Below are 14,356 nucleotides of genomic sequence, written 5' to 3'. Positions count from 1 at the left end.
AGTGGGTGCTTTCAGAATCAGTGTGCTCCTGCCCCAACTTAATTTTGGCAGTGCATTTCAATTAATTCCAGCTTGACATTTTAGGATGAATTCAGAATTGGTCTCTAGTTTTTGCCTCTAGCATCATTATCACACATTCAGGTGATCCTACTTAACAGGATCTAAGAAAAGTAGCATTCACATGTGTCCCAAATCCAGACCTTGAATAATATTTACAGGTTGTCTGTCTACACATTTCTAGGAGTACAATTTATTTAGATGTGGCTGCAATTCCGCTTGACAACAGTCATCATAAAATTATTGCTTCATCTTTTTCCCTCTAGGTTTACCTGGTAGGTCTCAAACATGAATTCATGTTGCCCTGCAAACATAGACAGTGTTTTTACTGTAATATCCAACATTAAACTTCAAACGGAAATGTATATCATATTCCATAATTCTTCTTTTAGGGGGAATGAGTGTGTTGTAGAAAATAATCTAAATACAATTTTCCCTCCAAAGAAATATGTCACAGGGTAATTTCTGGATTTCCATTTACTGAGAGACTGACAAGGAGGAGGCTCAGCATGTTTATTATGTAGGTTTAAACATCAAAAGGATTTATTGTAAGAATGCTTCTTCAAGATAAACAAAACCAAAGTTGTGGGTAAAACAGTCCCATTAGGGCTTATCAACTTGCAGCCATAACTCTTTACCTCTGGGCAGCTGGTTTTTGAATCCAAGGCTATTGAACTTATAAATTTTGTAGCTAGCACAGAATCTCCTATGAGCAGTGCCTATCACCATCAAATGGGCAGTTTTTGATGGGCAGCTTCACACTGAGAAAAAGGGGAGGTGTTGCCTCTGTCTTTGGGCAATTTAAAGTAATTATTCATTCACCATTCCCAGCACAGAATCAACGTACACAGGATCAAAGCACTGGAGGCATGGTTTTCAGGCATATATTTTATATCTGGCAAATAGAGTGTCTATCTATTTTTCATCATGCATCAATACATTCATGCATTTACATCTTTATTATTTTATGTACTACTTCCAAAGATGATTAATGATAATGATGAAGCTAGCAGTAAAGAAAGGTAACATATACAGAAGCCCTGGATGAAAAGCCTTAAGCAAGTGAGTGAAAATTTGATGCGGAAACTAGCCCAAACCCCCTTCAGTAAATGAGGTTTTACAGGAGCTCAGACCCACCCTCTATTTTCATGTTGCTTCTCCCCATTTTTAAGCTACAACAGAAATGAGTATTATAGTTGCAAAGAGATGATATGGTCATAAACCAAAAATATGTTATCTCAGGGGTCCTACTTGGAACATGATAGAGAATCAACCCAAATATTGAAAACCAGTAAATAAGCAAAAAAATTCTGTCTTTCCTATGTGAACTGGACATTAAGTTAACCAAATATTTGAGAAAGAAAAATTTCTCTTTAAAGCAGTATTTTGACTAGTGTATACTGAATAACTGAAATGAAGTAGTCAATTGTCTAGGAATGACTATAAGTCACAAAAAGATAACCAAAGAGACTTAATGTCTAAGAAGCAAAATCCATATGATTTATTTATTAAAAAAAAAAAGTACCTAGATCAGTCCAGCCTCCAAGTCTAAATACAGATTTACTAAAATAAAGAAGACAGAGAAAAATATGAAACAATTTCTTCACAATGTAGTCATCAAAATCCAGGTTCCAGAAATCTATTTTCTTAAACAAATAAATATAAGGGATAATAAAAGAAAATCTAAAAGCCTCCACCAGAAGACTGCTAGAATGAATAAATAAATTCAGCAAAGTAGCAGGTTAAAAAAATCAACATACAAAAATCAGTAGTTTTCCTGTACAATAATAGTGAATCTTCCAAGAAAAAAAATTCAAGAAAATAGTCATATTCAAAATAGCTTTAAAAATAAAGAAAGTGCCTAGGAATAAGTAGAACCAAGAAGACGAATACCTCTGCAATGAAAACTATAGAACACTGAAAAAGAAACTGAAGAAGACAAAAGAAGATGAAAAAACCTCCCATGTTTATGGTCAGGAAGAAATAATATTGCTACAATATCCATATTATCAAAGGCAATATACAGATTCAATGTAATTTACCATCACAATGCCAATGATAATCTTCACAGACCTAGAAAATATAGTTCTAAAATTCATTTAGAAATATAAAAGATCCAGAAAAGCCACAGAAATTTTAAGCCAAAAGAGCAATTCTGGAGGCATCACAATACCTGACTTCAAATTATCCTACAGATCTTCTCCTTAACAAAGGCAACAAAAACATACTTTGGATAAAAGACAGTCTTTTTTCCAAATAGCGCTTGGAAAACTGGTTACCCATATGTAGAAGATAAGACTAGATCCTTGCCTACAAAAACATCAACTCAGAATGGATCAAACACCTGGGAATTAGACCAGAAATTCTGCAACCAGAACAATACATGCATACCTATGTTTATAGCAGCACAATTTACAATAGTCAAATTATAAAATAAGTATAGTATTCATCAACAGATGAATGAAAAAAGAAATTGCTGATATGTACAAACAATGGAGATTGTTTTTTCAGCCATAAAGCAGAATGAAATTATGTCATTTGTAAGAAAATAGATGTAACTTGAGAAAATTATGTTTAGCAAAATCAATCAACCTAAAACCTCCAAAATAACCCAACCTCAGAAACTTCAGGGTTGATTATTTTCCTTCATGCGGAAGATAGAAAAAAGCAAAAAAGAGGTGGTGGTGAGAAATCTCAAAATCAAATGGAGGTTAGTAGAGAAATAAGGGGAAAAGGGAAGGCCAGGGAGGGAAAGCAAGGAAATACTAGAGAATGATACTGGTCAAATTAGATTATTATATCATGTGTATGTATGATATATAATAACAAGTCCCACCATTATGTATAATTATAAATACAAATAAAATATTTTAAAACTGTACCCTGAAGAAAAATCAAGGAAAATAAAAAATCAGTAGCAGTGATGAAGCCTACAGATTAAATGAGACATAAGAGATCTATTGATAGGTCATAATGAGTAGACCATTTTTGAATTTTGTTGAAAATAAATTATTAATATGAATACTGACTACATACATGTTGGCATTGGAAATTTTTTTGCTAATTTTGATGAAGTTATCATAAAATTATTAAAATTAAGTTTTAACAGTTCTCATCTTTGAAAGACATATATCAAAATATTTAGAGTGTAATGTTGTATCTCTGAGCAGTTTCAGAATAATGCAGTAGGGAGAAGTTTGGAATGGATGTAGAACTATTTCTCAGCACATGTTAACCTTGAGATGGGTAATTGATATATGAAGATTCATTGTAATTGTCTCTGTAATATGTATATATATGCTTGAAATGTTTCATACTATGATCCCCTGCACTGAAAACACACATTTCATAATGAAAGGTTAAGATGTTTTAAATATTCCTAGCCTTGAATTTATTAAAGAAGCTTTAAATTTTTCTATTTAAATTATTAATTTTTATTTAAATATTAAATTCAGTTAGAGTACAAGTTGTAAAATTTACTTTGAAAATTATGTTGTTATGATAAAGAATTTACACTATAATACTTTTTTAATGAATAAAACTTCTTACTTTTATTGCCTTTGTTCATATGATATATGGTAGAGCCAAAGACCACAGGGTAGCTAATTCTGAAGCAAAGAAGAACCTTCAGACAACTAATTAATTAACCTCAATTTACATAATGGTCTTAGTATTTGCATAGCTAATGGGCTAGGGATTGATTGCAGGCCATTAACAGTTATTAGTAAATGAAACTATGTTTGAAAAATATGAGTTCGTATTTCAAGTTTTAGGGGCAAAAGTCAGTTATGGGATGTTAACAAAATTCAGAGCATCAGGCATTAAACAAACTAACATTTAGCTTTATAGACTTCATGCATTTCTGAAAGGATAATTCTGAATGTGCTAATTGATCTCACCTCTATGCATACAGAGGCACATACAAATATACATGTGTACGTTAGGTAAACTTTCATTAGCCTTACAATTATATTTAAATTACAGTAATGGGAGCTAGTTTTGTTATATTTAACTATAAGAACTTCCTATATCTCTATTCCTAAAAATCACAGGTTTTTCTCAAGAAATGCCACACTTTACAACCTAAATATTCAACAAATTTTTTTCTAAAGCTTTTCAACTATTTCAAAGAAACATTACAAAATTTTCAACTAATCTTTTCCATTTATTTGGATGTACAATGTTATATAATTTAGAGCTATCCTAACATTTTGTCAACTTGTTTAAACAATTCAATTTACAAGCTGAAGCATCCTCTGTATTTATATTAAAAAAATACTGCAGTATAATGATTTTAAAGCTTAAAAAATGTGGTCTGTTATTTTAAAGGAATTTAATTCTGCCAGTATGCATTCTGACTGAAAACAGTTTGAATCCTTTAATTTCAAAGACACATTGTATATAAGCTGTTTTTTTTCAAATGATCAGATAGTACTTTCACAAGCAACTATACAGTTCCCCTCCACTTGTCCAATAAATAAGGTTTATAATAAATAAAAAGAATTACCTTTATCCAATTATTTGCAACATCTTTTAAATTTTGTGTCAGTGCCTTTCACAAATGGACTTTCACTTGGTTTACTGTGTGGGTCAACTATATTTCACTAAAATGTTGAGAAAAGATTTTAGCTTCACAAAGCAGTCTTAAACTCCAACTCTTCGTTTACTGTCATTTTTTTTAAGTTCCACTGAAACTTTCTTGTGTTTGCATGATGGGGTTATAATTTTTTCATTTTATAGAGATGGGTGTGGATTAAATATGATGTTACATGTAATTTGTGATTATTGTTAGTCACCGATTTAAAAATGTTTTTCCCTTTGCTTTAAGGAAATATGTAAGTACAAGAAGCCACCTGGTGGGGCTGGGGTTGTGGCTCAGTCATGGAGCTCTTCCCTATTATGTGTGAGGCACTGGGTTCGATTCTTAGCACCACATATAAGTAAATAAAAGAAAGGTTCATTGACAACTAAAAAAATATTAAAAAAAAAGAAGCCACATTGTTCAGGCAATGTCTAGTAAATACACATCCATTATAGTTTATGTTTTATATGCTTATCCAGGGTCTCTCCAATGAATTAAGAAAAAGGTTTATTATTTAATATATACTGATAATAATGGTATTTTAACAATATCACATACATAGTTTGAAAACAGTATTTTACTGCCTTGACATTTCAAGAGTATGAAACCTCTCACAGAATTGCCATATACCAGCTATTAAAATGAATGATAATCATTTCCAGGTATTAATGATATTCCTTTGTTCTCTACTGAGAAATTTATTTACATATATATTTAACTAGAATATCAGCAGAAACACTATAAAATTCGTGTCAAGCTCTTAAGTAATATAACTCACTTTTTGAAGGAACTCGGAGATTGGCGAGGACCACTTCCAGGGAATCTGCTTGGACTCGAAGCACATAACTTGTTCTTGTTTCATAATCCAGGGGGGCATTCACATAGATGACACCTGTGATGTTATTGATTCCAAACTTACCTAGAATTTAAAATACAGTTACTAGTCATTTCCTTCGAATTTGCAAGGAAATAATTCTCTTTAAAAGATAGTATGGTTTCAAAAACACTTAATTGTAGCAATTATAAAGTGTGAAGTATGAAAGGGATAAGGCACCAGCTTTGGAAACTATATTCCATCCCTGGAAATAATAGACATCAGTATTTCCCCAAATGATACCTTGATATTATAATTAATTATGTGTGTTGTTTTGAGATTCTTCTGGATATCAACGCTCCTGTGGTCTTTATGCTTGAAAAGTGGTGTATAATATGCTACTCACCACCACAGGTTCAGATGGTCTTCTACAATAGTAAAACATTTTAGATACGTCTTTTAAAAAAAACCATTTAATTTTGCTTCACCAAATATTTTCTGGTTTTCCTAATAACTATACTTTCAATAATTTAATGGACCTTACTCTATGGATTAGTGGTCTGCTAAGAACTTCTCAAAGAACAAATGGGTTATTTAATATGTAGGTTATATTTTCAAATTACTTATGATTCTAATTATCTTAAATATTTTCATCTGATTTCTATATTTTATAAATTTGTATATATGCAAATATATAAATATATTTTTTAAAGTGAAAAACAGAACATTTTTCAGTTTATAATGCTGCACCTTTTGGATTCTCCATATGCTTTCCTCACTTTTCTCTGTATCATTTATGACCCTCTAAAATATTACATATTTATACATTTGATAATTTTTATTATCCATCACCTCTCATTGGACTGTTAAATCCTATGAGTGTAGGGATCTATTTTGTTTACTGTTCTATCACTACAGGCTGAAAGAAAAATTAGTCCATAATAGATGTATAATAAATATTTGTTGAATGAAATAACAAATGAATTAAATGTAAAACAGTAACTTCGAAGGATAGATGATAATAAATAGAATCATATTGCTATCTTCAAAGAAAAAAAACAGATGGAAGTAGAGAGGAAAAGTGTTGTAACCAATTGAAGGACTACAGCTTTAGTTAGATGCTGGAAGTCCAATAAATAAATTAAAAAATAAATAAATAGGAAGCTCATTTTTTACCTAGGCGGGAGGCATAAGGGCATAATATTAGCAAAAAAAAAAAAAAAGAAATGCAATGAGGAAAGTTAAGATGTTGAGCACTGGCTGTAGGGGCAACACTGTCTAGTAATAGTGAGGCACTGGCAATTTCATTGGTTTATTGTGAAAACACAAGCTAAAAATCAACTCACCTTCTTCATTTCCTGAAACAATAGAATACACAATGCTTTGATTGATGGCTGCAGCAGAAATTACACCAACTGTGGTTCCTCTGGCTGCAAGTTCACTTACTGGAGGAGGTCTGTAAATTTAGAGATAGCAATTTATTTATTTTAAGATTATTTTTGAAAGTAATTTAGGTTCACAGAAAAATTGAGGGGAACTTAAAAGATTCCCCCCATATACCTTCTGCTCCTATAAGTACATAGCCTCCTCCATTAACCTCATCCCATGTTACAGTGCTACTTTTGAGACAGTTGATGAAACTGGATTACATGTCATATCCACCTCAAATCAATAGTTTACTTTATGTTTTAATTTTGGTGTTATATATTCTGTGGTTTGGACAAGAGTTTAATGAACAATATTCACCATTATAGTATCATACAAAGAATTTTTACTCCCCTAAATACTCTTGGCACTTCACCTATTTGTTCAGTCCCTAACAAACACTTATCTTTTTTGTAGGTCCAGTTTTGCCTTCTCCAGAAACGTTATAGAGAAATGGACTCATAAAGTATGGAGACTTTACAATTGAAATCATCCTGTACAGCCACTATTCAGATTCATAATATGAACCTAACCTTCTTCTTCATCTTTTCATGGCTTGCTACCTCATTTATTTTACAGCTGAATAATATTATATGAACTAGAAGCACTGAAGTTTATTTCCATATATGAAGAAGCCTTTGTTGGTTCCATGTTTTGACAATTGAGAATAAAGGTGCTATAAATATCAGTTTACAGGGTTTGTATGGCCATAAATTTTCAACCTCTTTGGGTAAACACAGAGGAGTATGACTTCTGGATCATATGGTAAGATTTGGTTTAGTTTTTAAGAAACTGACCAAGTAGATATACAGATTTTTGTTCTTTTCATTAATGAGAGTTCCTGTTGCTCCTTATTCTTACCAACATTTGTTGTTGTCAGTGTTCAAGATTATGGCCATTCTAAGAGATGTGTAGGAGTATCTATTTATTTGGAATGATAAGAGTTTTGATTTTAATAATAGAGTGTATGTAATATTATACATATGCAAGTTTATTTGAGTAATACCACTATCTGGTACTTCAGAGAAAATACCATATTACAACTTCAAATCTAAAAATGATGTTCAAAATTATGCAAATGATCCTGGTTAGAATGTCTTATAATATATATTATTTTAATTAAAATAAAACATAATATTATTCTATTATCTGTGATAGTACATAAAAAATTATTTTCAATTTCCAAAGTAACTTCTGGACTGAAACCAATAGTTACATGCATTTGCTAACTCAAATTTTTGAAATAAAATGTTGCTCTTGTGTTCATATTTAAGCATATGGGCTTCATATAATTTTTTTTCTTATCCTAATCCTGATCTACTATAATTTTTTAACTATATCAAAGTATTTGAATGGATAGCATAACAAAATTCACATTTCCTTTTAATTCATTTATTTTGCTTAACTGTAGACATTATTTCTCTAGTAATTTGGTATCTATATGACTTCAAAAATATTCATTAATACCTTATCTCATTTTCAAAATATGATTTTATAAATTGGTTATCATAAGTAGGCTATCATAACTATCTTCATAAATTTATACCATGCAATCATTCTCTATAATTCACAATAATTTAATGTCATCCATTTTTGATAGATTTAAAAAAGGATTACATATAGGTCCTAGCAACATTTCTTCATCTTTTTTCTATTCCAGTTACTATAACCCATCTGATTTCTGTAAGATTAACCTCTGGCCTCAATCTTTTTTTTTTATATGAAGTGGAATACATTACAATTCTTATTACACATATAAAGCACAATTTTTCATATCTCTGGTTGTATACAGTATATTCACACCAACTCATGTCTTTATACCTCTACTTTGGAAAATAATGATCATCACATTCCACCATCATTAATAACCTCATGCCCCTCCCTTCCCTTCCAACCCATCTAACCTATGTAGAGTTCCTCTATTTCTCCCATTTCTACCTATCCCACTATGAATCAGCCTCCTTATGTCAAAGAAAACATTAGGCATTGGTTTTTTGGGATTGGCTAACTTCACTTAGCATTATCTCTCTAACTGTATCCATTTAACTGCAAATGCTCTGATTTTATTCTGTTTTATTGCTGAGTAACATTCCATTGTGTATATATACAACATTTTTTTTCTATCCATTTATCTTTTGAAGGGCATCTAGGTTGGTCCCACAGTTTAGCTATTGTGAATTGTGCTGCTATAAACATTGTCTAATAGTGGGATAGGGAATGGGAGCATGGGAGGAATAGAGGAACTCTAGATAGGCAGAGGGGTTGGAGGGGGAGGGAGGGTGCATGGGGTTATTAAATATGGTGGAATGTGATGATAATTACTATCTAAAGTACATGTATGAAGACACGAATTGTTGTGAATATACTATGCATACAACCATAGATACTAAAATTGTGCTCTATATATGTAATAAGAATTGTAATGCATTATGCTGTCATATATATATTAAATTTTTTATATAGAAAAAGAAATTGGATGTAAGAAACTTTTTGAAATCAGATGGGTTATAGTCATAGATTGGAAAATTTTTGAAAAACTGAATTTCTTTCTTGAGGAAGTAGATATTACTTGCCTATTTTGTTAGTGAGATGAGCTAAGTTTGATACATTCAATAGTTAACCTCTTTTTTAGTCTTAATAATATATATACAAATATTTATATATATATACATATATATAAGATGACTGCTAATAATCTTTTATCTTTAACATAAAATTTCCATTTCATTTTCAAATATTAAAAATAATATTTTGTGTTAATTTTTTTATCCTAACTTCAAAATGAGAATGCAAATATTATCATGGGGTAAAGAAACTGGCATAATTTAGAAGGCATTTAAATCCTATGCATACCACTAAGAGCATTTAAATTTCTATTTGTTAGTGAATGTTTAAAACAGATTTACTTCTAGACAAAATATCTTCTCATTAACCTTTGTCTTAATTGTTGCAGCACACTTCTTTTTATGAGAATAAAAACATACTATAAAAACGCAATTTTCTCCTAGCTAGAATTAAATGAACCTCTCTGATAATGAACATTAGATTGCAAAATCTCAATTCTTTTCTATTTATTGCCAGGAAGACCTATTTTATTATTGTTTTATGCCCTGGAAAGTATCACTTACATTATCGGGCAAATTACATACTCTACTTGGAGTCACATATAATTTGAATGTAAAACGAAGGAGTTGGTGTAAATCAGGGCTATAAGGTCAGATGAACAGAGAAGGTAGAATCAAAACTAAATAAAATAATGTGGGCTGGGTATAAATGAATAGGGAGAATGAAACTAAGGAATGGGACACTGCATAAGTACTATGCAATTATTGAAGCCCAGTGTGATCTTTCCAACTGACAAAGGATATTTAAGTATTTTATATGAATTTTATAAACTATAAAATTTTGGCAATTAATGGACATTTACTTTTTAAAGCATCATGGAATAAAATTTGTTTTATAGGCTGGTAGGTTTTTTTTTAAATAAATGTATCTACTAACACGTTTTCAGTTCTACCATTTTTTGACTGATAGAATGTGATTTATCATTCTTTCTTTTCTTTCCAGTGAGTATGATCAAAATCTATTGCTTAATTTCAGAAGAAATAATTATGGCCAAATAAGGAGTTTCTCAGAAGACTTAAAAAACAAATATTTCACTATTAATTCACATCCCTGCAATACATTCATTTATAGCATGTGATGTATCAGTAGCCCTCTTCTAATTTAATTGTTTTTTTAAATTTTAATTTGTTATATATGACAGCAAAATGCATTACAATTCATATTACACATATAGAACACAATTTTTCATATCTTTGGTTGTACACAAAGTAGAGTCACACCATTCATCTCTGCATATATGTACTTAAAGTGATGTCCATCTCATTCCACTGTCTTTTCCTGTCCCCATATCTTCTCTTTTCCCCTCCCTCTGGGAGGATTAGATGAATTCTAATTTAACTTTTTAATGCTTGACTCAAAATGAAAAGTTACTGTGTCTCTGAAATTCAAGAATACCAATTTTCAAAACTAAATTTATTTTTGGTAAGACTCACAAAAAAGTACACAAAGTTAAAGAAGCACTCGAAACAGGGTTCATATGTACTCACTGAATTGGAATAAGATTTAGTTTATGGAATGTTTTGTCTTCTATTTCTATAAGATTAAAACATCTCAAAAAATAAAATAAAAAAATAAAAAATCATAAAAAATAATTTGTAATTGTGAAAAATAAAAGAACTATACAGCCAAAGATTCAATATATCAAGTAAATGGTATACCAAAGTAAACTATATGTCTTTAACAGATATGGACATCCAATACTAGAAAGACCAATGGTTTCAGGCCTTCAGGAAAGACCTTCATTATAAGGTCTTTCATAAGACATGCTCTAAATTGGGTGTGATGGCCATGTGCCCTGGAATATCTTGAAGAGAAACACTTCTAACTCCCTAATGGCAGCTCTGAATTTTATTGGCTATTTTAAACCAAGTTGACAGTTTTTCACAAAAATTCTGAAATCACCTTAATTAATTCTTACAGACAAGCTTAAACAATGTTTTTATTATAAAACAAACTATGATAGAAAGTAATTTTAAATTTGGTTATCTTGTTCATAATTCTATTTGCATTGTATTGGACTCCCTAAATTTCTATGTAAAACAGCCATATATATTTTTTTTAATTAATAGGCATTATTTTTGTTTTTGTTATTGAGAAAAATATTAGATAATGATAGTTTCATAATGCCTAGCATTTAACTATTTATAAATTCTTCCAGAAAACCTTGATAGCTACTGAATTATTTTTTATTTCCTTCTTATTATCATTTATATTTTAAATGACAATTAAAAGCATAGGTATTTATGTTGCACAACATTTGAAATATATACAATGTGTAGTGACCAAATTAAATTAGTTAAATATAGGGATAATTTCACATATTTACTTCTAGTGAGAATACTTAAAATCTACTCCAAGTAATTTTCAAGTATATAATGCCTTATCATAAACTATAAGTCACCATATTGTACAAAGGATCTCTTTAACTTACTTCTCCTAAGTAAAATTTTGTATCTCTTGACTAAAATCACTCAATCCTCTCTCACCGTCCAGTCCTTGATAACAACCATTCCTTTATGATCTTATGAGATCAACATTTTTTAGGTTCCACGTATAAATGAAATTATGCCTTATTTCTTTCCATGTCTGTACTATTTCATCTAACATAACATATTCCAGGTTTATCTTTGTTGCAAATGACAGGGTTTCTGTATATTTTAGGGCTGAACAACATTCCACTGTACATGCCAAGTTTGATTTCTCCATTCATCCATTAATGGGAACTTAGGTTGATTCATTTCTTGGCTACCTCTTGTTTTAAAATACATCTTTGCCACTAAATGCATGAGCCAGAAAAAATTAACTGCTTTATAATTTATAAGCAAAATATTTCAATTTTCTTTTGAAGACATAAATTGCTCACACTTGTTTAACATTTTTAATTATTACTGAAAACACAGATTTTAAAAAAATCTTTCAATTAAATACATTTAACTATATCTGTCATCTAATGACTATACTAAAGTAACACAATTTACATTGTCCAAATGTTAGACCCAGATTTACAGAATAAACATAGAATAAAACAATTATTATACAATTTAGAGCCTACTTTTATTATTGTGCTCAAGGAATAGAAATAAAAGTAAATGTTATACACGTTTCATAAAGCTCCTAATTATTTTAAATGCCATGCAGTTTAAGATATAAAAGTGTTTGTAAATAGATACTATAAAATTTCACTGGGATTCAATCTAGCTCTATTGCTTTCTTTCTATAGAGAGACAAATCTAATTTATTTTGACATGTTTAAATTCAATATATTTGCAAATCAGTACCAATTAAGAAACTGTTTTTATATCTACTATGAGGGAATTTAATGAAAATGAGAAAAAAATAAACACCCACTGGAACTCTTATTATTTGTAACCTTGGAATAATTGCATCAGGGTGATCTAAATTCAATATATCTAACTAAAAAAAAGTTTTAAAAAGTGATAAATTGGGAGGCTGAGACCAGCTTTATCAGAATTTCTAGGATGAATTATAGATTAGAAAATTAATTAAAAAACAAGTGTTTATATGCTTTTTTTTACATTTTTTTCCCTAAGTGTGTTCACTATTAAGAGTTTTACTTTTATTCAGATCCATAAAGCATCCTCTTTTTAAAGACATGACATCAGAAATCTAAATAATTTCTTAAACCATTCTGAAAGTAAAACTCTTATCTGTGGGGGTCTGTATCTATGTTTTACTTTATTACTATTCTCATTTCTTGAGTTATTTGAATCCATCATAATCAATGTCTCTTAAACTGTCAGAATGTGCTGAAGAAATATCTTGAAATTTTCAAAATGTAATGCTAAAAATGATCTGATTTCAGAGGCCCATTAGGTCAGGCTCAGGAATATGATCTGCACCAAGTGGCTAGATGATAAAGAGAGTAGGGGGTTTGAAAATCACACTGGTAAAGAAAAATGGGCTTCCTTTCTCTGTTGTCTTTTCCTCCTTCCTATGTCCTCTCTAACTTCCAACTCTCTGAGTGGCTTGCTTTAGTCTTTAAGCTTACAGCCATGGATGATCTTCCAAAATCTAGAGCTAACCAGATAGTGCTGCTTCTGATTCTCATAGATTGCAGTTCTGCCATTGATTAGCTTTGTGACCTAATTGCTTGGCTTCTCTTATTTTACTTCTTTTCTGTTAAGTGGAGACAATACTTATTTCAGAAGTTTGCTGATTGTACTAAAGGACATTATATGTACAAGAAGAAAACTTTTCCTTATGCTGAACACAAATTATGGCTATTAACATCATTCTTTTATAATTTCTGCTTCTGGAAGAGTGGATTGAAGATAAAATTATATGTGTACATTTTCTTCTAGACAGTAGGAACATACAAAAGATAAAGTGACTATTTTAATGAGCTAATACTGTAAAATATGTCTTATGCACTGTGATTTTCCCTTTACAGATCTCAGCATACATCAATTGTACATACAAGACAAAGATAATATTTTCCTTTTCTATTTTTATAGTTTTAAATCCATAGATAATTTTTGGCTTCATTCATATACAACTACCATGGGATGATTCTGATAACTATAGTGGGCATTGAAAGTTACAAACAATAAAAATAAATCACCAGAATCCAATAGTTTTACTCACATAAGCTTACACTTTCATTCATAAATTCTTTACTGAACACATGCTGTGGCCCTATGATGGATGAGACAATGCAGATACAAAGACCTGAGAGCGGAAGTGGACCCTAGGTCCAGGGAGGTTAGAGCCTTGCCAACAAACCAGTTACAAAAACTCTCGGGGTAAAATTTAGTAAGTGCATTAATATCAGACTCCTAATGAGAAAGATTATATGTTAAGCTCCTAAGGATCTACAAATCTAGCTGTAAATA

The 14,356-nt window shown here is 30.5% G+C and overlaps 1 protein-coding gene across 4 annotated transcripts in view; it reads right to left on the bottom strand.

The window, feature by feature from the left end:
• Window positions 1-14,356, bottom strand: part of Pcdh15 (protocadherin related 15) — a 1,597,439-nt gene that overhangs the window by 104,761 nt on the left and 1,478,322 nt on the right. For all 4 annotated transcript variants that reach the window (XM_078041965.1, XM_078041960.1, XM_078041968.1 and 1 more), the window contains 2 exons: window positions 6,800-6,909; window positions 5,418-5,558 (listed from right to left, as the gene is read on the bottom strand). In XM_078041965.1, the coding sequence (XP_077898091.1) occupies window positions 5,418-5,558; window positions 6,800-6,909 (251 nt within the window). The remainder of the gene's footprint in view (window positions 1-5,417; window positions 5,559-6,799; window positions 6,910-14,356) is intronic.

This window comes from Ictidomys tridecemlineatus, chromosome 1 (genome assembly GCF_052094955.1).
Source record: "Ictidomys tridecemlineatus isolate mIctTri1 chromosome 1, mIctTri1.hap1, whole genome shotgun sequence".
Lineage (NCBI taxonomy): Eukaryota > Metazoa > Chordata > Mammalia > Rodentia > Sciuridae > Ictidomys > Ictidomys tridecemlineatus.
This window is presented reverse-complemented; position numbering and strand designations above follow the sequence as displayed.